Source organism: Hipposideros armiger, unplaced genomic scaffold, assembly GCF_001890085.2.
Source record: "Hipposideros armiger isolate ML-2016 unplaced genomic scaffold, ASM189008v1 scaffold_397, whole genome shotgun sequence".
In the NCBI taxonomy this organism is placed as follows: domain Eukaryota; kingdom Metazoa; phylum Chordata; class Mammalia; order Chiroptera; family Hipposideridae; genus Hipposideros; species Hipposideros armiger.
In genome coordinates this window covers 1,590,095-1,613,293 of record NW_017731747.1, presented here as the reverse complement: position 1 = coordinate 1,613,293, position 23,199 = coordinate 1,590,095, and the positions used below count along the sequence as shown (strand labels likewise).

General features: G+C 40.7%; 1 protein-coding gene across 1 annotated transcript in view; it reads right to left on the bottom strand.

The window, feature by feature from the left end:
• Positions 1 to 23,199, bottom strand: part of DOCK9 (dedicator of cytokinesis 9) — a 285,969-nt gene that overhangs the window by 75,444 nt on the left and 187,326 nt on the right. Inside the window, exons 11-26 of the mRNA XM_019663653.1 lie at positions 22,740 to 22,943; positions 22,228 to 22,350; positions 18,042 to 18,124; positions 17,306 to 17,428; positions 9,219 to 9,298; positions 8,947 to 9,134; positions 8,749 to 8,814; positions 7,466 to 7,558; positions 6,275 to 6,398; positions 5,618 to 5,739; positions 4,447 to 4,533; positions 3,975 to 4,064; positions 2,535 to 2,650; positions 2,206 to 2,275; positions 1,192 to 1,317; positions 545 to 616 (exon numbers count right to left, since the gene is read on the bottom strand). Of these exons, the coding sequence (XP_019519198.1) occupies positions 545 to 616; positions 1,192 to 1,317; positions 2,206 to 2,275; positions 2,535 to 2,650; positions 3,975 to 4,064; positions 4,447 to 4,533; positions 5,618 to 5,739; positions 6,275 to 6,398; positions 7,466 to 7,558; positions 8,749 to 8,814; positions 8,947 to 9,134; positions 9,219 to 9,298; positions 17,306 to 17,428; positions 18,042 to 18,124; positions 22,228 to 22,350; positions 22,740 to 22,943 (1,767 nt within the window). The remainder of the gene's footprint in view (positions 1 to 544; positions 617 to 1,191; positions 1,318 to 2,205; positions 2,276 to 2,534; positions 2,651 to 3,974; positions 4,065 to 4,446; positions 4,534 to 5,617; positions 5,740 to 6,274; positions 6,399 to 7,465; positions 7,559 to 8,748; positions 8,815 to 8,946; positions 9,135 to 9,218; positions 9,299 to 17,305; positions 17,429 to 18,041; positions 18,125 to 22,227; positions 22,351 to 22,739; positions 22,944 to 23,199) is intronic.

Sequence of the window (23,199 nt, the reverse complement as noted above, 5' to 3'; positions counted from 1 at the left end):
GGGGGAGACTGAGTTATTTCAGAGTCCATTCATTGGTTACAGAGGATGTGAAGCAGCATCAGACACCTTCATCTAAGTCCCCAAGAAATGTCTATCATGTTCAAGACTCTTAAGAAATATGAGGTAATTACATTTTAAATGACCACTTAAACTACTATTCCCATTTCAACAGATTTGAAGATTCTAAGCTGGTCAAAGGAAAGGACGCAGTTTTATTTGGATTTAATATCACAGATCTTGAGGGGTGTGGGCTCTGGAGCCAGACTGGTCTCAAAACCTGGCTCCTCCATTTGCTAGCAGCATGGCCTTGAGCAAATAACTCAAGCACCCTGGCCTCAGTTTCTCCATCTGTAAAATGAGAGGTAAGACTAATACTTCCCCCAGAGAGTTGTTATGAAGCTAAAATGCTTTATTACTGGAAAGCACTTAAAACAGTACTGTAACTGGCCCACAGAACGTGATAATACATGTTTTATCTACAAACATAATGAAAGATACTTTTCCCTAAGAATTGTCATACAAGCCCTGATATGAAGTGACATACCTTAACTTTGGAGTTCTCTATCAAATGCTGAGCCATGGATTTTATCAAAACGTCGAAGAAAAACCATGAATACTGAAAGAAAGAGAAAAAAAAAAAAAGGATCCCAGTAAGAAAAACCACCAACTAGAAGGTGAGATATTTTACTGTCTTAGGCTGGCAATGTTACTAAAATAAAACAGGTGTGACCCCAAAACATGGCTGAACCTCTTGGCAAATTATCAGACCAGAGGTGCCTGGCAGGTGTTCTCCTGTTTGACGTGCCCACTGGAAAACTGAGCGCCTACACTCAGCATGGTACAATGCAGTGAGGCACTGCCAGATCAGGTGTATGGTCTTTCTCTTGGCTGAGGCTCATCTGCTGACACTTGCCTGTATGATCTCCAGTGTACAGTCTTCCAGGAATTTGAATATAATGACTTACTACTACTTAAGAGCCCATGAAACTCTGAGTAGAGTAATACTTTGCAGCTTTGATAGGCATACAAGTATAAAGTTGGTAGTGAAGGGGTAACTCTGTTACCCCTTTTTAGGAGCTGGTGATTGTCTCTAAAAGCACACAAAAAAGGGTGAATTGATCAAGCTGAGGAAGTGGAGTTTTCTTTATATAATTTGAACACCGCAGAGTCACACTGGCCCTCCTGACATACCTTAAGTAGTTTGTTGCTGGTGAGGAAATCAGCAGAAGGCTTGAGAATTGTGGTCATGGATTTGGTCAGTTCTTCGTGCACTGTCTTATACTCAGAAGCAATATACGGCTCAGCCTTATAAGCATACTTTGAAGAAAAGGGAAAGATACTTTAATGTGCTGGTTCTCCAAGATGAGATGAAAGGATGAAGATCAGGGTCTGAGGTACAATTGCATGGGTGGGAGAGGAAGGTGTGGAAATGGAAGGTGAGAAGGGTGGTTGTCAGGTGAGAGAAAGGGAGCCCAGGATGTCTTCAGGGGACCCATCAAAATACGTGAGTCCCCCAACTCGGGCCAGTGATCCTCCAGCCCACAGCTCCTCCTCGTAAGGCCTTCACAACACGTGTCACATGACACTGGGTAACTGATACCCTGAACAATCCAAACTTTATTATTTAAACTAACACATAGCTATAATTCACAGAGGTGTTGAAGGCTAAACAGAGTGTGTGTAACTTTTTAGAACAGTAATTGACACTATGTTTACTGAATGCTGTATGTCAATGAAGAACTTGTTTATATTTATCCCAACGATATCTCTTGATGTCCTACAGGGCCATCCACTTGGATGGTGGCCAGAGCTGACCTTCCTATCTGGGGAGAAGCAGTTTTCCTGGAAATTTTAGATGCACAAAAGAAAAATGAAGACAATAACCTATACTAGAGGCCTAGCCAAGAGTGACTTAAAATTCCTCTTTAAATTTCCACATCATTTGGGTCACATTATCTGCAAAACCCATTAAAAGAAGAAATGTAGTTGACAAAAATAAAATTGAGTAAATAAATGAATGGCTGCCCCTCTTTGGACTTGTTCACGTACAAGCACTGGCTATGCGGCACAGAAGAGAAAGCAGAGGTGTTCAGTTTCATCCCAAAATACATCCCCAAATAAGCAGATTTTTTAAAAAAATAAGGTCTTAGAAGGAAAATTGGAGAGCCACAGATTTAAATGACTGGGGCAGTTTATTTTACATACCTTAACATATGACCTCAAGTGGCTCTCCAATCCTTCCTCATGGCACTGGGCAACCACATGAATAATGACCCTACACACCACAGGAATGAATAAAGCAATGAATAGTAATGTGAAAATGGAAACATTTCATTATCATCACAGTAGTAGAACAATGACGATGCAACTGGCACCACAGGCAACAAGGAATTAGATGGGGTCCCTAAATGGGATCAGAAGAAATTGCTTAAACATCATGTTTAACACATTAGCATCCCAGATATGTACGACCATGCTCCAGATGTGGACAGACTGAAAGGGAAGGACAGAATCCACCATTCCACCTCTCTCACCGTGTCACATTGACGGCGACTTCCTCATGAGTTGCTCGGGTGAGGACACGGAATAGCTGGTTTAGGATGGTGGGCAAGAACGCGATCATCACGTGGCCTTCCATTGCATGCAGACTCTGTACAGACAGGGGATACCAAAGTCCGAGTTATTCTTTTAAAAGTAAACCAAATCTCCACTCAGTTTCAAATAAGGATGGAAGAAGACTATCTAAAACAAATGGAAGGCAGTGGCAGGCAGAATAAGGAACAAAGATGTCCGTGTCCTAATCCCCAGAACCTGTGAACAGGTTACACGGCAGAGGGATTAAGGCTAACCAGCTGGCTTTTAGATACGGAGGCTCTCTCAGATTTATCCAGGGGGGCCTGATGTAATCACAAGGGTCCTCAAAAGTAGAAGAGGGAAGCAAAAGTGAGTTGGGGGAGACACGCACAAGAATGAATGATCAGAGAAGCAATTTGGTTGGCTTTGAGATGCAGAAGGTAACCGCCAGCCAAAGAATGAGGAAGCCTTTGGAAGCTGGAAAGGACAAGAAAGCAGGTCCACCCTTAGAGTTTCCAGAAAGGAACTCAGCCCTACTAACGGCATCTTGCTTTTAGCTCAGTGAGACTCATGTCAGACTCTTGACCTACGATAATCAATTTGTGTAAGATAATAAATTTGTGTTGTTTTAAGCCACCAAGTTGGTGGAAATTTCTTATAGCAGCAATAGGGAACTAATATGCTTTTCTTCAGGCCACATGGCTGTTTATGAGGCAGCTGAGAGGGGACTTGGCACAGCAGTCATTGCAGAATCCCTATGTAATTTTCCTTGCTTATAGCAAACAAACTTCCATTGCTCACATTTCTTATATTTGGTCCCCATGCCTTCAATGTCCTCTCCCTCAGAAACAGTGCTCCTCCTGCCTTTGTCCTCGTCCCACATCTACTTTTCTCAGGCCAGACCTAAAATATGTTGTTCCCCACATAGGAAACCCCTCACTTACACAGGCTTTCTGTGCTGAGTGCCCACTGGGCACACAGCACAATAACAGGCACATAAGAAGCAGTCCCACCATGAAGGAATTCCTAGGTCATTGCAGGAAATAACATAAGCTTGGTGAGTGCATGCTAGGTGAGTTAAAAAAAGATAATAACAATACATGCAACCAACCCCAGCTTTGTGCAGAGCTTAGGGAGGCCCCTGGAGTCATTGTACAGTGAGAGCAAAAAGGGTTTGTTTAGGGGAGTTTCACCCAGAACATGATTCTAGGGGAACAGTTTTAAAAAATCCCCTTCTTGCCACTATCTAAAGCCATATAGAAGCTATTGATGTGAGAGTGTCTAGCTAAGAGCATCCTTATAACGCTTCCAAAGGGTTAAGAACAACACTCACCACCAAACAGAAAACCCGACCAACTCTAAGCTCATTAAAAAGGGGTTATAAGAAATCCATCCAGTACCTTAAGGTATTTTACAAGTTCATTCCCTAAGGCTTGGGCTCCGGATTCGGTTTTCTGACAGTACTGGAAAAAATTATGTAAATGCTGATCCTGGGGGAAGAAAAGAAGACAATGAAAACTTATTAGCATATCTGCTGGAGTATTCGCTTCTTACAGCATGCATGCTTTATTTAGACTATGAAACTGATCATATAAAAATGAGAAGATCAAAGAGATGAAAATAAAAATACATTGAAAAGATTTCAAAGCTCCTCCAACAAAAGAAGAAAATTGTTGGGAAATGTTACTTGTACTAGTCATTTATTTCAGTACATATAAGCCCCTTATATGTACTTCCTTTCTTTAGAAGAGGACCTATAGGGTAAACATATATATCTATATAACATATCAATTAGGATTCTGTTTTGCCAAAAAAATCATAGCAACTCATTCACAGAGCAAACACTGCTAATTTTAATGGAATAGCATGTACCTGAGTATATACCGTGGAAACCAGATGAGTTGAAACTTTCAGCAGTGGCTTGCTTCCATCTACCCATTTAATTTCTGGACCACAATGCTGAAACATATGGAGGGGAGAAACATCCCAACAGATTAGTGATCCTGGCTTCAAACACCATCCTGGATGTGGGTGCTGATGAAAATGTTGAAGACCCAGACAGCTTCGGGGACTTGATAGCCATGCCTGGTTCACAGCAGGAATGCAATCAACACTAACTTCTATCTACTTTCTTCCCCCAAGTACAACGATCTTCTCACTAAATGTTCTAAGTTATCTTTTCTGTTTAGTTGCAGCTGTAAGGATTACTGTCTATTTGAGAGGGAAAGAGTCTTATTTCATAAATGACTTAACCAAACTTGAGTTCAGGACCCTGAAAATGATAGAAGGTACCAGATAAAGTAGGGCAGTAAGTACTCTTGGCACAGGCAATGGGTGAATCATCTGTTTGTGCTTAATTTCACTTCCGAAACCTCCATTTTTCTCATGTTCGGAAGAGGAATTATAACTGAATGTTATATTCCCTTATTTTGGAATATTTTAACTATTGATCCATAACATGGCTCCAAATTTGGCACTATTTAACTGCAGAGAAACCTTAAAAGCCATTCAAAATGAAATGAAACAGGTCTTAGCTAAGTATGTCATAAAACTGAAGTCTGTAAAATCTAAGATGGTTAAAAAGAATGCAAAACCAACAAACCAGTTGGAGAAATCTGAGAGAATTCAGGCTTTAAAGAATCAGAAAGGTATCAGAATGGGCTACCATGTGGTGAGAGATTGGCTTACTAGACTTACATTAGGCTGGGAGGCAATGCCTAATCATTTGCATGACCCTAAGTGCATGTCTTTGAGCATGGCTAGTTTGCAGAGATTTTCTACCTCATCCAACATCTCCAAGTCTCCATTTCCCTGCTGAGGCACCGCTACTTCTGGGCTTATACTACAATGCCCAAACTATAATTCTAGATTGTGACACGGTTAACAGCACTACCTTCCAATGGCCTAAGTTTACTTGAAAGTGAATACCGCAAACTACAATGTGGGAATGGCAAAAACGCTGTGTGTTTTTCATGTTATTGTTTTGCTTGATTGCTGGAGTTTTCTGAAGGAATTGGGATAAACCAGTCTTAAAATCTCATACCCTGCCCATCCCAAGTTCTTGGTAGCCAAGGTAGCCAGATGGGAGATTAGCCGAAACAGGCACGTGCTGCTCATTGGTCACCACCCTTCCATCTTTCAGGAGAGGAAGCCAGGAATATCCAACTGTTGAAACAAAGAACAAAAAAACTTCACTGTAAGTCTAAGAGAACTTACGAAAGAAAGCCAGTGTTACTAAATTGCCTGATCTTTAAAAACTGTCAATATCAATAGGGATAAGAAATCAAAGAGGCCCTAAATATACTGTGTGCAGAACACTGTCTACACTGTACATTGAGTGCTTTGGGGTTAGAATTCTAAAATTCTCTTTTAGAAAAATGTACACATACAAGCCAGGCATGCTACCTTCACAAACTTCATCTAAAAACTCCTTCACAAAAGGATACAAATTGTCAAAATAAAACTTAGGAACCTATATGGAGTACAGCATAGGGAACAGAGTCAATGGAATTGTAATAGATATATATGATGTCAGAGGGGTAGTAGATTGGGAGGGGGGTTATCACTTTGTGAGGGGTGAAATGCCTAACTATTACATTGTTTTGCACACCTGAAACTAATAAAAAATATATTAAAAGAATAAATTCAGGAACCTGATGTGCAAATTACGAATAATCAAAGGAATGATGAAATTTCAAACCTTGTGTTTCAACAACATCTTTCTTCTTCGTGCTACCTTTACTTGAATTATCGCAGCTGACATGGAAGAATGTGAACAACAAGTGGTGCTTTTCATGTAGCTGGGTGGGCAATTCTATTTTAATCTGCAAGGAAGACAAAATAATAATCTTTCTAATATTCCCAAACAACAAAATCTCTTGGTGAAAGCAGCCACACACTGGGTCACCCAATGCATAAACGTGCATTTGGTTTCCAAACTGAGAGTAACATTTGCAGTCAAACAAATCTGAGACTGTAAATTGTGCTAAGGAAGAAATGGACCCTTAAATACAGTGTTAGCCTGTTATAGTCTGCATGTTTGTGTCTCCTCCCCATCGCCGCCCATTCACATGTTGAAATTGTAACCCGCAAAGGTGATGACAGTATTAGCAGTTGGGCCTTTGGGAGGTGATTACGTCAGGAGGGTGAAGCCCTCATGAATGGGATTAATGCTCTTATAAAAGAGGCCCCAGAGAGCTGAGAATCACACAACTGAGAATCTGCGACCTAAGAGATGGCCTTCACCTAACTGGGAGGCACCCTGATCTCAGACTTCCAGCCTTCAGAACTGTGAGCCCTAAATATCTGCTGTGTGTAAGCCACCCAGTCTGTGGCATTTTGTTATAGCAGCCTGAACAGATTAAGTCATTCACTGACAAAAAACAGGCGAGTTGAGATTTCAATTCTAGAAGGAATTAGAAAACACATGAAAGAAATCAGTTCATTAATTTAACACAGACACGGCATCAGGAAACACAGGGTAGAACATTTGAAAGTGGATTCATATACTAGTTTTAATGAACTACATTACAATTTTATATAAGGAAACCCAATAATAAGAAGGGAAGAGTCTCAGGTCCAATAAATGTAACTACACTTAAGTATGAATTTGAAAGGAATACATCAGAATATTAATTGTGCTAACGATAGAGAAGGGATTTTGACTTTTTTTCCCCCTTTATCTGCATTTCCCAAGTTTTTATTTTTGACAGTAAGTATGTACTTTTATAATTAGAAAAAAATATGTAAAATAAATACTTCAACATTTAGGTCCAGCAACACAATTTCAGTATAGTATGCAGCTTCTTTTGAATTTTGCTTTACTAAGTAAAGAACTCGGAGTTTTCCTTAGAAATGGTAACACAGGGTTTTCCCTTGAAAACCTGCTCACCTCATCATAAAATTCTGGGTTTTGGTGATGGTGTAAAACTGCAGCAAAGGCGCTTCTTGTGAACACCGGCCCACCAGGTCTGCCGTAAATGCACTAAAATAAGAGCAAAGGGAAACACCAGCATTCAATTAATAGGGTAAGAAATTAAACTCAGATGTGTGGTGAAAAAGATTCCCATAGCGTAAACTTAACCATCACTGATGGATTTCTTCCGCCTATGAGACTCCAGACACATAAACCCCCTTGCTCCTGGGCCCAGCCTCGCTCCAGCTCACCTCCCAGCCCTTCCCAACCCCCTTCCCGCCCTCCACGTTGCAGCTGTGGGCAGGGCCTGGCTCACCGCTCCTTTCACACCTCCATGCCTCTGCTCATGCAATCCCTGTCCCAATGATTTTCCCTTCTATGTGCACCAAGCAAACGCTCATGCGTCCTTCATGAAATGATTAACTCCTTCCTCTGTGTCCCGTCAGGATTTTTCTATATTAAGTACATATTCAGCTTCTGTCCAAAAAACCATTTCAGCCACTTCTGTGTGCCAGAAGGTCTTTTTTCATGACTGTCTTTCCCACTAAATTATGAATTTCTTGAGCGCAAAAACTATATTATATTCTTCTTTACATCTTTGTCTCCTTCCCTTCTTGGAAAACCATTTTCACATAGTTACAGTAAAGAATTTGGGACCTGGAGCCAGACTGCCTAGGTTTGAACACTGGTTCCACTAATGTATGATCCTCAGCAGTTTATTTAAATTTTGTTCATTAGTCTCCTCATCTAAAAAAATGCAGATAAAAGTACCTGACTCAAAAAACTGTTATGAGAATTAAAGGAGGTTAATAACAATAAGGCTCTAAGAGGAAAACATGGAATACAATAAGCACTCAATAAACATCACCAGTAATCTACTACTATTACTACTACCATACTATATTAAATATTTAATAAGTGTCAAACTATTATTATTTCTATTATCAAGGTTACTAACATAATTCTTAGCATCCACGCAATGCCTGGCTCATAGTAGGTACATGATATGCTTACTGAATTGAACATGCATGAGAAACCTTCATCCCTAAGGAGTATAACAAAACAGAAATCGTCAATTAGAAGCAAGAACTCAATTATTCAATATTCTCCAAGGTTCAGCATACATGGTTATAGATTGTGATGGCATAATATTTTTGTGTTTGTGTCAATTAAAATGTTCAAAATTCCTTTAGTGGTGCAATATCATGCAACTGCATTTTTAAAATAGGAAAATGCAAACATCTATGAAAAAAACAAACCTTCAAAGGCTGTGAGTCTTCCTCATCTGAATCTTTGAATTCAATGCAAACAGCAATATTTCTGGCCTGCAGCAGTATTTAAAGAAAAAAGGGAAAGAAAACAAAAAGCCAAGATATGTAAATATTTGTAAAAGAACATGAGAAGCAAAACCTAAGAGAATTGAATATAAAAAATGAAAGCTCAGTCTTTACACTCACCTTGGCAAAAGCCTTTTGGCTGTCGTACTTCAAGTACTTAGGATAAACATAAAGATGATTATTGTAGATGGTGTAAGGCTGAGTGTGTTTTGGTATGCAGGGCACAAATTCTTCTACTTCAAATGTGACTGGTGTTTTAGCACAGGTTTCAAATTGCTTCATGGGAATGTATGATGAATTGACATAATCTGAAAAATTAAAAACAAAAAATTGAAGTAAAAAAACAAACAAAATTTTGCTTGTTTGTTTATTATATAGAACTTACAACTTACTAGGAAAGTCTGAGGAAACATTATCAATTGTAATGTCTAGATTGCCCAGAATCACTGGGAGTTTAGCCATCTTCTCAGGTCTACAAACAAAAAAAGAAAAAGAAAATCAAACATTTATAAGTTAGGTTGGTTCTAAAACCTAAATTCTAGAGTAGTACTTCCCAGAGTAATTTTATTTTTATTTTTTATTTATTTGTTTATTTTTACTTTTTTTTATTGTTAGTTTCAGGTGTACAGAACAATGCAATAGTTATCCTTTTCACCCTCACAAATTCCCAGAGTAATTTAAAATTTTCTAGTAGCCACATGTAAAAAAGCAAAAAAAAAAAAAGGTAAAATTAGTTTTAAGAAGACATTTAATCCAATGTACCCAAAACATTCTCATTTCAATATGTAATCAGTATAAAAAGCTAATCCTAATTATTCAAAACCAGGTGTGTATTTTACACTTAAGGTCATTTCAGTTTGGACTTGTTATATATTTCAAGTGCTAAATGGCCACATGTGCGGTGTAGAGGCCTGACCACCGCACTGTATTCTGAGCTGATGTTGAATAATATTGTATGTCAACTATAATTATATATACATACAGTCATGGGACGTGGAGAAGACTGTGGGAAAGGAGTCAATGGAATTGTAATGGATAAGTATGATATCGGGGATGGGAGGGCAGTAGATGGGGGAAGGGGGTTGTTTCTGTGCAAAAGGTGACAAGGATAACTATTGCATTGTTCTGTACATCTGAAACAATAAAAAAAAATAGCCACATGTGGCTAGTGGCTACCATGCTGGACAGCACAAGACTAGATAAGAACATCAGCCAAATGTTAAAGTTGTCCTGAACCATTTCATTCTCACTCTACATTCTTGGCTCACTTGGCTTCATGAAAATTCAGAACTAGAAGTTATCTTAGGCTCCAATATTTAGCAAAATGCTGAATTCAAAGTAGGTACTCAATGAAATGTTTGGTGTTTGTATTTTGTCTGACTCAATCCAATATAGGAATCTCCTCTGATGTTCCTGAGAAGCTGTTACTGCTTCAACCCTTTCCAGTGACAAGAAAACTTCCAACATAGCTGTTTCGAGACCCAGATTGCTTTTCCTCATAGCATGGTAAAGTCTGCCTCGCTGACACTTGCACTCATCAAGGGGCCTAGTTATATTTCTCTATGCAACACCTTTCAACCATCTATAAACAGCTACTACACCTTTCTGAAGTCCTCCATTCTCAGCCCTTTTGCACCTTCCTCCAATCCCATTTCTCTCCTAGAAGAATGTCCCACTTACATCATAGCACCCAGAAGGGCATAGATCAGGCTCAGTATAGTCTGACCAGGTGGGTATAGGATAGCTGTCTAGTTTTGAACAATACACCTTCTACTGATGCAGCCAAAATGTTATTACATTTAGGTAGCCACACCTAGTGACGTACATGAAATTTACAATCACCTAAAATCCCTAATCTTCTTCCACATGCTTTATCTCATGCAACATCTCTCCATCCTGTATTTTTATACAATTATGCTTTGGAAACTCAGAACGGGATTTAATTTTTGTCCTGATGAAATTTGGTCTTTTTATATTTTAGCTACTTCTAGTTGAGCAAAACTCTCCTAAATGCAGGTTATAAGATCTAATGTATTAAGATGTTCCTAATAATAGCTTTATGTCGTGAAGACATTTCATCACCACGTTATGTTCCCTTACAAGTCATTGATGAGGATACTGCATAGAATTTTGCCATGAACAGGTTCCTTCTCAAATGCCCATTGCTGGACTGATGCTAGCCCCTTCATCACTCTTCCTGGCACCTGGTTACTCGAGCAGTTGAACAGCTATCCACTCAAGTGTATTACTTACACTTCTCTGACTCATGCATGGGACACATTGGAATATACACTTGTCAGAGGCTTTGCATTCCTCTGTTATACCAGCTTGGCAACCCAATTAAAGACAGTAGCAGGAATGTGGTTAGGATGACTAGTTTGACATGACATGACTTATTCCTAAGAAAACAGAATGCTGACTCATGGTTCTTCATAAACCACTTGCTTAATAATGTGTTTCAGACACCACCAAGAAACATCAAAGCTCTGTGGCCAACAGATTCGGCATCCGGTTTTGTTCCCATTTTTGAAAAGTTCCTAACTCCTGTTTTTAAGATTCTTCAGACATTATTTTTATCTATTAGGCAGCCTCACATGTAACTTGTCAGGATATCTTGGGGGTATTGTTCACCTAAATCAGATTTCCCCAATAGTTCTAAAATCTTGCTTCCTTATGACAACAGGCTATGTTGAACACATACATATGTGCCCATCACCAGCTCCAGCCTGCAGAATCCCTTTCTCTCAGGGTTCCTGTTCATTTCCACTTGTCTTTTGTATATATCTGAGTTTAAACGAGCAGTTCCTTGAAATCCTAAGATACAACGTTCAGGAAGGCAAGTCAATTTTTCACACGTTCTGCCTTCCTACAGTTAAAAAGATTCTGGCCCTAAGATGCCCAGGTACAGTCTGGCGTCACCCCCTGCGTTTTGTCCCTGTGCCACTTCTGTGATTTTTCTCACGAACACAATATCCTTTTCTACCAGCAGGAAGATTGTGCCTTCTATTAATACAAGACTGTGCCTCCAGGGAGCTGGTGATGGCCTCCCAAGCGCTGTATGCTCCCACAGTGATGTGCTGTTGGAGCCTCCCTCAGCTTTATACAAAGCTCTTCAGGGCCAACCACCTTCACTCATGGGTTTCCATGCAGGAGTGAATTTTCGCGACCTAAGTGCCTTGCTCTACCTCTTCTTCCAACAGTTTAACACTGCAACGCACCACAAAACACTGCATTCCACAAAATCTTAGAGACACCTATGAAGCTGTATCAGAAATATTCTGTTTATTACAAATAATACTTGTAAATGCAACTACTCAAGAGCACTGTATTTCACCCATCCCTATCCTAGTTATTTCCACCTATCAATGGACATGCACTTTCTTAACCATTTTGTTTTTGCTATCACTCTGATATCATCCACATATAAACTTTTGAGAGAGCTGGATTTCTGAGCAACAAATTTTAAACATTCTTCACGGGAACTCCTTGGACCATGTATTACATACTTCTGCGTCTAACTATACTGATTTCTTATTTGGGTTTCTCCCTCTGCTGAGAGCTTTTACTTCTACTTGCTACTTCCACAGCGGCATCATAATGGCCATGCATGGGGCTGAGCTTAGCTCCATACCACACAGCACAGACTTTGTGGAAGCTGTTTCTACCAATTTAGGTTTTTAAAACATAATCTTAAACCTATTTCAAAACCTTAGGGTTTTTATTGAATCTGGCTTATCAGGCATCAAAACCTCACACACAACAAAAATTCTACTGCCTTTTTTATATCCATTTCCAAAGTGATGAGGGGTGCGTGTGTGTGTTACACAAAGTGAATTCTCTCATTACTGGGACTAGTTGTTTTTTTTTTTTACAAATGCTAGAAAGTACACATACTGCATGCAAAACTTATAATACATGAGCATGAAAACTGGTCCTAAAGCTTCACTGATTAAACAACTGTATAATGTGGATACATGTAGGGTATCTGGAATTGGGAAACTGCTTCTGTCTGTGTGTACACCCAGGAATGAGGCTCAAACTCTCTCAGGAAGAGGAAAGGTCTTTTCTTCCCACTGCCCACATCTTCCTGCTGGCTCAACAATTCCCACAGAGGAAAGGCGAATGGCATCCCAAACTAGCAGTCATCCCATGCCAGCAGATGTGGTGTCCCTGTGTCTGCGTTACTGCAGCCTGGGCCTCCCTATTCCACTTCCTGTACTGACCTATTCATGTGATTAACTGACAATATAGCCATGGTGGGGTCTGTTGGTGGTGGAGAGGCTTATCTTCTAATTGCGCTTTGTAAAAGGAAATATTCCCTAAAAGCATGACTGTCACTTAAAAAATTTATATGTGATTGAAAAAAACTGAGATATTTTTGTTTAAATGAAATCACTGAATTTACGTCTAAGTGACATTTCAATCAGCACTTACCAAGTGCTTATGATGAGATACAACATGCACTACATTAGGCACCATGGATACAAACAAGATATGATTCCTATCCTCAAGAAGCAAAAACTCAGGTGGATACTGTCAACTCCTTGAGACATAGGATAAGTACTTCCATAAAGTTTGTATAACTCTCTACCAGAAGGCAGAGGTCTAGGGTACAGAGAAGGAATAGGTGATGACGAGACCAGTATTCAGTGAGAGAAATCACCCTGACATGTATTTTCATTTATTCCCACCACAGTTCTAGGAGGCAGGTGGGAATAAATGATTCCCTTTATGATTGTTATGATTCCCCTTAAAAAGAAGAGGAGACTCAAGTAGAGAGGCCGAGTGACCTGGCCCATATCTCTGAACATGGACGTGAGTTATGGACTGGGCTTTGAACAATGAGGAGTGTTCCCTCGGAGATACAACAGCAGGAGGGGAATAGGGATGCTGTATGTGTTTGTCGCTTGTTTACAGCTCGATGGGCAGAACGGAGACATCATTCAGGTCGAGGGCAAAGCATGGTGGAGTGACAGTACACAGCAGGTTGAGAGAAAGGCAGGTAGCCCCACCTGCAGTGCAACTAGAGGGAAATGGAGGTAAGAATGTCAGTCTTGGGGGTCAAAGAACATAAAGGTACAAATGAACACATATATGTAAGTCTCAAGAAAAAACCCTAATAGTGTTCTTACCTAAACTACCCAATGTGGTAGCATTAAAAAAAGTCACATTGTAAAGAAAATATTCTATTTTCTATACTTTGCCTTCATGCCTTCAGATTTCTTGCAGAAGTGGAAAAAGACACCACCACGAGCAAATCAAATAAACGTAAAATAACAAGTCTCTCTTCTTAGATAAATACTTCTTGCAGCTTATATGTCAGCAATACCATCTATTTGACAGAGCTGTTTTCTTCCTAAGTCTTGGACCGTATCCTCTAGTAATTATTGCAAGGGAAAGGGGGAAATGGCTTATGAGCTTTGGCAGCTATTTTTTAAAGACTGGGGCAGTTTGAGAAAACTTTTCTTATCCTTTACTAAATGACATTTTGAGACAATCATGGGAGCAAAAACAATAGCTTTGGATCCAACCTGGTGCTCAAGCCACTGACATGAGATTCTTTTCTGTAAAAAAATAAAGAGCAACATTAATGTTTAAAGAAAAAAAGAAAAGAAAAAGGATCCCTCCACTTGTCTAATTGCTATGAAGAACATCGGCAGGCAGTGAACAAGGCATTTCTCATTGAGTAGGATAGTGGCTCCTGAATGCCGAGGCACTGTCTGATGCTGACAGCAGTGGATCCCGGTTTTCGGGTTTCTGAGTCTCTCACTGGCCATCTAGCGCAAACTCTCCCATGAGATCCTTCCTACTTAGCACCGTGCATGAAAGGCCTGGTGTGCGTGTTTGGGGCGGGCCGCCCCATGCTCTGAACCAGTGAAGATCTGTGCTCTCGGCTGCCTGGCCTCAGGCTGTCTGCTCAGATCACTTGTTGATTCAAGATCTTGTAAAGTCCCACCTTCCAGTCTCCTGAGGAAGCCAGATCCAAGGGCAAGAGTTGGCGATACCCCCACGAAGAGTGGCCCCTGCAGGGAGAGCTTCAAGCTAGTCACCTAGGAAGTAACTTCTGAGACATGGCTTTCAACCTCCAACACGTATAAAAACAACTTCCTTGGGGCAGGCTGAGTGGCTCAGTTGGTTAAGAGTGTAAGCTCTGAGCAACAGAGTCACCAGTTCGATTCCTACATGAGCCAGTGAGCTGCACCCAAGCTGAGCTGCTGCTGAGCTGCCAATAGGTGACAGGATGGTTCAGCTGGTGAGAGCATGTAATCCTAACAACAAGGTTTCCATTTGGACTCCCGCATGGGATTGTGGGCTACGCCCACCCGCAACTAAGATTGAACACGACACCTTGAGCTGAGCGGCCGAGCTGCCGACGGGCAGCCGGGTGGCGACTGGACTTGGAGCTGAGCTAGCTGCGTCCTCCACAACTAAGACTGAAGGACAACAACTTGGCTATTCCCCTTCCCCAATTCCTCAACACTGTTCCTCTTCCCCAATTTCCCAATAAAATCTTTTAAAAAAATAAAACTTCCTTGTTTGTTTTATTGGAATATAAAAATAAATGTTAGTTTTTTAAAATGTCCACATAAAATCATGGAAAGCTATAAAGTGGAAAGTGAAAAGTCACCCGTAAACCCATCCTTCACGGATAACCGGGACTGACATTTTGGTGTATAGCCTACAGGACTATTTTCATGCCTGTCTATCTAGCTAGCTATTTGCCTGTCCATTTCTTCATTGATATACAAAAAATATATACAAAATATTTTCTTTCCAAAAAATGAGGTCATATAGGTATACTTTCTCCTCTTGAACAATATAGTGGGTTCACTTTCCTAAGTGAGTATATACATCACGATTATGGAGAACTGCATGATGGTCTAGTGAGGGAAAATTGTAATCTGTTTAACTAAAGGCGACTGGAGTCTTCCAAGAAAACAACTTTTTATTCTATAAGCAAGGCTAAAAGTTTCCGGAACTCAAAAACATGACAATAATTATTACATGACAACACATTATGTATGTCTGTACATTACTCAATATAAATAAGTAAAGGTTTTTAAGAGATGTTACTTATGGCTCTATTTTGAAATTCTGAAAATCAGAAGAGAGAAGTAAGAAAAAGGTGAAGATGAAGTTAAAGAAAGGAAAACAGCCATTCTTGAGTTCTTGGCAAGCTGATATTGTTTCTTTGATATGCATTTTTTTCAAATAAAAAAAGACTGAAACGTTCATATGGTATAAATTAATTAGCGCCTGGCTCTTGGCCATTCTTTTTGTTTCATTATCTGTTAATAACCCTCAGTTCTTTCTCATTCCCAGAATTCTTCCAGAAAAATTCTAAAACCCACATCCCTAACAAAGGAAACCAATTTTATAAATTCAGAAATGAATTCTTTATGACAGAGTAGATAAGAGCAGATTCTCAGCCAGGCTGACTTCCACTATTGCTTAACCTCTCTTTACCAAGTTGTTATGGGTTGAATTGTGTCCCTAAAAAGATATGTTGAAGTCTTAACCCTAGTACCTATGAATGTGACCTTATTTGGAAATAGGGTCTTTGCAGATGTAATCAAGTGAGGATGAGGCCACTCAGGTTGGCCCTAATCCAATATGACGTGTTCTTAGAAGAAGAAGAAAATGTAGACAGAGACACACAGGAAGACAGCCATGAGACTGGGTCATGCTGCCATAAGCCAAGGAACCCTGGGGCCACCAGAAGCTGGAAGAGGCTAGGAAGGACCCTCCCCTAGAGATCTCAGAGGGCGTAGGCCCTGCCAACACTTTGATTTCGGGCTTCTTAGTCTCTAGAATTGTGAGAATCAATTCCCATTATTTTAAGACACCCAGTTTGTGGCACTTTGTTATGGCAGCTCTAGGAAACTAATGCCTTCATTAATATAGGGAAAGCAGTTAGAACAATGATTATAAACAATAAGTACTACTCGTATATAAGTTACTATCCTTCCCCTCATCACCCATTCAGTTAATAGCACCATGAGACACTCCATTGCACACGTCAGAAGACTGGGAGTTATTTATCTGAAACTACCACCCATTTTTTCCTCTCTCCTTCTACCTTAACTCTCAATCAGGAAACCAAGGCCTAGTAACTGGGCCTCACTGACATAACTCGAATTAGTCCACTTCGTCCTATTTCCACTTTCAGTGGCTTTGCTGAGTCCCTCCCATCTCGTACCAAAGGTTGCTCAACTGTCTCCTTCCTCAGGCTCCGTTCTACCCCCAACCCACACTTCACATGACCACCAAAAACATCCTTTACAGAATTCAAATTAACCAGGTTATTCTTTCAATTTTAAAGTCTCTGTTCCTTCTCAAGGACTTGAGGTCAAGTTCCATGTTCATTCAACATGTCCTGTTTGAGTGGAGCAATTGAAAAGACTACTCCCGCTTCCTCCCTCCCACCAAACAATTCCTATTTTTCAGGTGTGGAAATAAGTAAGGCCTTGAGACTCACTTCCGAAAGTCGGCAAGGAACTTGAGCATGTCGTCATTGGAGAGCTTATTGCTGTCTTGTTTGTAGAGAGCAGAGAATCTGGCATTTTTGTCAAGGTTTCCAGATGTATCCTTAAACAACGTCCTGAAATAACCAAACAACATTTCTAAACTGGGTTTCCAAAAGACCAAAATAAATCTGCAACTTAATTCTGGTTTCTATGTGAAGATTAATTATTATTCCTTTGGCTGTAGCCAACAGAAATGTCATTATCTAAAAACATGGAAGATATTTAGGAGGATGAACAAAACTAACTCAATTTACATAGAAAACATTTCCAGCAAATGGCTTGTGCTTAGGGAACAACACACACAGTCAAATGCTTAAGAAGTAGAGCTAACAAATAAAGAGGATCTGCAGGCCCTTCTGGGCTGCCACCCCGCTCTCAGCTGGTGACATGTGGCTGGAACCTGGAATGCCATCTCTGCAACATACATGCCTGTTCATCCTCCAGTTCTACCTAGCTACCTTCCAAGAAGCATCATTCCTTTCTGTGACTCTAATAAATGATTATTCAGATATGAGGCTTATTTATTTTTCAATTTTATACATTTAAATCCTCTTTGCAATAAACAGAATAGGTTGGTCGATCTATAAGTCTGCCTGCCTATCTCTATCTCTCTCTCCCTTGCTCTCTCTCTTTCTGTATCTCTATCTCCATATATCTATATCAAAGGCATAAATATGTTCCTTTTACCTTGCTGCCCAAGCAAATGGCATCCGGTACTGTCCTAGTCTTTGGCATGCCTGCTTGGCATTCTTCAGCACCTTCTGAGCAACCTTGAAGACATGAGAATAAGTGTTAACGAGACGCTGCATCCCCGACGGGAAAGTTTGCATGTAAACAGCCATCATCCATGTTGATCAAAGAAGCACTTCCTGTAGTATCAGATGCATGGAAAAGTGCATCTGGCTGTAATGAATACGGCTGGATTTACACTCAGTGCAGAGTATTCTGTTTGATACATTCTCTAGCAGTGATCTTCAACAAATATAGGATGAGGACTGTTTCCAAAATGTCATTTCTTTTCTTATCCAAAATGTTGCTTTCACAGACAACGAGCATGCCTTATCATAGACTTTCACTGTTCTTTATGAATAAGGGCTACTTATTATAAGTCCACTGAGCTATTAATAATTACTAATACTTGGTATTCATACCCAAATATATTGCATTACTAGTCTTTGAGAATACTAAGCTTCCACAGCTTCTAATGTGCACTGGCTTGTGCAGAGTCCCACAATGTAGGGTTAATATTCATTATTAAGACATTATAGTTGTTGGGCCAGCCGAGTGGCACATTGGTTAAGAGTTGGCTTGAGACCCGGTTTGTGCAGCAGGGACCCGGTTCGGATCCCACATGTGGGCCAGTGATGCTGCATTCTCTACAGCTAAGATGGTGAACAACAGCTCGACCTGGAGTTGGGCTGCCAGGAGTCACCGGCGATGGCGTAGACTGCAGTCGAGCTGCAGTGGGCTACCGTGAGCAGCCAGCAGCCGGCCTGAGCTGCCAAGAGCCATCATGAGTGGTGGTCCAGTGGCTGGAGACCGATCTGCCTCACCCAGGAAGAGCGAACTGATAATACCAGCATGGGCCAGTGAAGCGACATCCTCCACAACTAGACTGAAGAACAAAACGATAGCAACTTGTCTGTTCCCCTCCCCCAATTCCCCAATAAAATCTTTAAAAAAAAGACATTATAGGTGTTGACTTAAGTTAGCCAGGGCTTTCAATTGCTATAATCTTGCTTTCTAAGTATAAATGACTGCTATTGTCACTTCCTAATGATCAATTTGGGCTTGTTATGGGCTGACTTATTATCGCTATAGTGCACAGTGAGGAAGATTTGCTTTGGGCCTAACATGTACGCATGGCAGGTTTGTTAATCAGCTATACCCCTATTGCTAAAGCAGATGGCACTTAATTTCCCCAAATTTGCTTGTACTGGGATACTGCCTTGTTACCAATGCAAAGTTTGATTGATTCAGAGTCAGGGCGATGTGTTGAAGGGTGTTTTACATTATTTAAGGACATCAAAGTTGAACCAATTTGGGGACAATTGATCTAGTGCCTATGAACAAGTAACTTGTCAGGAATGCAGAGTCTCAGGCCCCGCCCCCGGCCTCCTGGGTCAGAACCCACATCTAAAAAGACCTCTTGTGGGGCCGGCCGAGTGGTGCGGTGGTTGGGGGCTGGCTTGGGACGCCAGGGGGCCCCGGTTCGGATGCCACATGTGAGGGCCAGTGACACTACCCTCTACAAAAAAATAATAATAAAAAAATTAAAAAATAATAATAATAAATAAATAAAAAGACCTCTTGTGATCTGTGTGCACCAGGTTTTAGAGCGCTCATCTAGGAGGCTCAGAAGTAGAACAATAGAGCCACCTGTCTCTAAGTCAAATTGAAACCAGCTGCATGAACCTATAAGTCATTACACCTCTTTGGGTTCCACTTTCCCAACCTTAAAAACACAGGGCTTGGCATACACTTTCCATGATCCCCTCCAGTTACAAAATAGTATGATTCTTCCATAATTACGCTGTGGGAATTGCTGCCTTCTTGAGTGAAAGGGAAAACATGTCTGGATTGAAATAGATGTCGGGAGCCCATATAGTCCCTCCCTCCCTTCTTCCACTGGGTTACGTTCATGTGGGGACTTGAGGGTTTGCAGTCACAGGGTAAAATGGCCTACCTTCCTGGAGTGGCAGTTTTGGTAGAAACTATTATTTTTAGCTTCTAACAATAGTCACTATGTTGTGGAGTAAAACACAGTATTTTCATATCAAGTAAAGCTAAAACCCAAGTCTTCAAATAAGTTTCACTCTTCCCTGCAGTGGACGAGGTCTGAGCTCTCAGACTTTCCAAGGGTACAAATGGAACATAATGTATGTGAAAGAGTGAAAACTCATGTTTGCCTTTTAGGGTTTTTATTTTTTTTCCTTTCTTTCATTTTTAAAAAACTCTATTCCTGGGAGACACCTAAAGATACTTTTCATGAAAATTTCCTCTAAAACAAAACTTTACTCCAAATGATGTTCTAGAGCATCTTGGAAAACAAGATGAGACAATTTTGATGCACAGAAAACAATCATCCTCTGTAACATCCTAACCAAACCTTCTAGTCTGATGTGCGTGAGATGGTTGAGTCTTAATCTCTGCTTTAATTTACTGCTTTGGCGGTGTGAGTAGGTGGAATAACATGTACGTGGCTGAGCTTTACATCCCATAAGTGATGAAGAAAGAGCAGATATCAGCAGATGCTTAATGGACACAAAGTGTGGAGTATAGCGTCTACCCCAAAGAAACACACGATTCTGCACCAGCACGAGCTGCCACCTTTCAAACCCTGCGTGTGGCAGGCGGAAGTAGCAAAGTTGATGTGTCCTGGCCTTCGAAATGTCATGCATACACAGTCGGGGAGTAAATCTATTTTGGGCCTTCATTGATTATTAATCAAAACATCAAAGAGCTAAAATGGCTTCTCATCCAAGGTTTTACAGACTTGATTTAAAAAATAAAACAGCTTGTCTCCAGAGACCAAACTTGACTCAGCTTTTATCAGCCAGAAAGGCATACTGTTTAAAACAATGTGCCTGAGTAAATGGGCTTTTCCTTGACAGGGGCTGTAATAACTGATAACAATGTCCTACATGTCTCAGTGATTTGCGGTGTTCATATTAGCACTGTCTTGTACATTATCTGTTTGATCCTAGCACTGTCCCTGAGGGGAAGGTAGGGGCAAGTAATAACATCATCCTTCAACTATAGGTGGGACATCTGGGGCTCAGAGAGGTGACATGAGTTGTCCGAATTATCCAAGCTAGTTAGGTGTTCAGCACCCATGAGTCTGACTCCTAGAATCTGTTCTTTAAGGGCTGGCCTGTGTCTTGGTGGACACACCTGTGATGTATAGGTGGCCACGGAGAGAAAGAAGCTCTGGATCAGCTCAGTGAACCTCCATTAGAGCCTTTGAGGGCCCCCTCCTTTGCTTACCAGTCCTTGGTCAATGTTATCAGAGCCATCTCTCAAATGACCACTTTAAAAAAATCTTTTTTTAACTAAAAATACTGTAAAACTACCAGGACAGCACTCAACAGCTTCCTCTAACCAGGTAGCTCAATGTGGTAGAAAGTGACAGTCAAGTGCCCTTTGGTCATTCTAGCTGGGGGGACATTGAGCAGATGACTAAGCCTCTGTAAGCCTCAATTTTCTAAAGTGTGAAAGGAGGTCTTGGACTAGATAACTTTTAATATTCAATAATTGTATGGTATGTCCACACCTACACACTCCCCAGGTGACGAACCCTCCTTTGCACATACACCAAACATAAGTCATGTATGTTTCTTTCCCTCTTTTACCTATGGTCACTCCACCTCTGCCACCAGCACTCTGCCCCATCTGACAAAACACTCACAGACTTGAACCACCACCACTACTGGCCAGGACATCTGAGCCAGACCATCTCCCAGGCTGTCTGGTTTTCTGTCTCCTATTTAAGTATTAATGGACCCAAATATACTTCCAGATCCCAAGAGACACATCAACAAGGGGATGAAGTGTATCTGAATATAATATACGCACTTTGTAATGACAGTTTACCATTAAACCGGTAACTCCTTTGTAAATTATTTCGTAATATATCAGGATAGTCTAGCCAAATGAAGCATTTTATTTACAGGGCCACTTTTCATTGAAATTAGATACATAGGTTAAATAGAAGAGTAAATCTAGGATACAGTAGTCTACATCTTTTGAAATATAAATATGGTTTAACTTTGATTTCTTTAAGCATTTCTATTTCAACAGAGAGCATCCCCGTCCTTCCCCACCCTGTCCCCCATTGCTATTTATCATCACAAAGCATAAAAGTCATCCATACCTTAGAAGAGTCTGAACTTTTCATGTATGGCTCAGCACCGTGGGTGATGCTTCCCTGAAGGACTTTTTCAATTCTAGCCACAAGAAATATGTCTGGGTGAGGACATGTGACTGAAAATATTCCCTAGGAGACAAACAATTTTCTTCAATGAGGAGAATTCACAGCCACGTTAAACACATCCTATGAACATTAAAGGTTCTAAAGCAGCAAAGAACAGTAAAACAGTGGAGCTACTAAGAAGCACCCAGTGCCAAACTGGTTAACTGATCAATAGTTCATCATCTGCTCCAAGAGGCTATTTGAGGGGGGGGAGGCAACTAGCAGAAAGTTTAGGAAAAAGAAATGAGAAATCAAAAATCACTTCTTCTATCTGTTTGGTTTTACTGTTTAATTAGATATGCTGTCTACATAATCAACAGCCTCACTTATCCCACTGTGTGTTAAAGTATGTATTTGCATAGCATGTGCAAGGTAAGTGTTAGTAGCCTGGCTGCTGGGCTCATGACCCCTACCTGCTTCGGATACTGCATGGCGGCTTCATGAAGGATGTCCTGAAGGGCAGGTAAGCTCTGCCTGCCGCCGTTCATCAGAGCTGGGGACGTGGGGGCCAGCATCTGCCGCACTGAGAAATGGTTCAGGTCCACATGGAAATCGGCAGAAATCTTTCGGTTGTACTTGATGTCAAACAGGGATAGAGTAACAAAGAAAGGCTCTACCTGAACAAAAGAAAACAATTCAGACCATCACTATGGCTCAAATTTTGGGGGAAAAGGAGAATGCTGCTATCAAAGAAGAAATTACTAGATCTATTTATGACCGATGTACATTACTGCTAAAGAGAAAGAGCCTTGATTCCCTATCCTTTGTCACAAACATCTTGTCCCTGAAGGCTAAACAACTCTCCACATCCTGATCTAAACATTGTATTTCCTTGATACCAGGGCTAGGATTTCATGTCCAGGCTGCACTGCA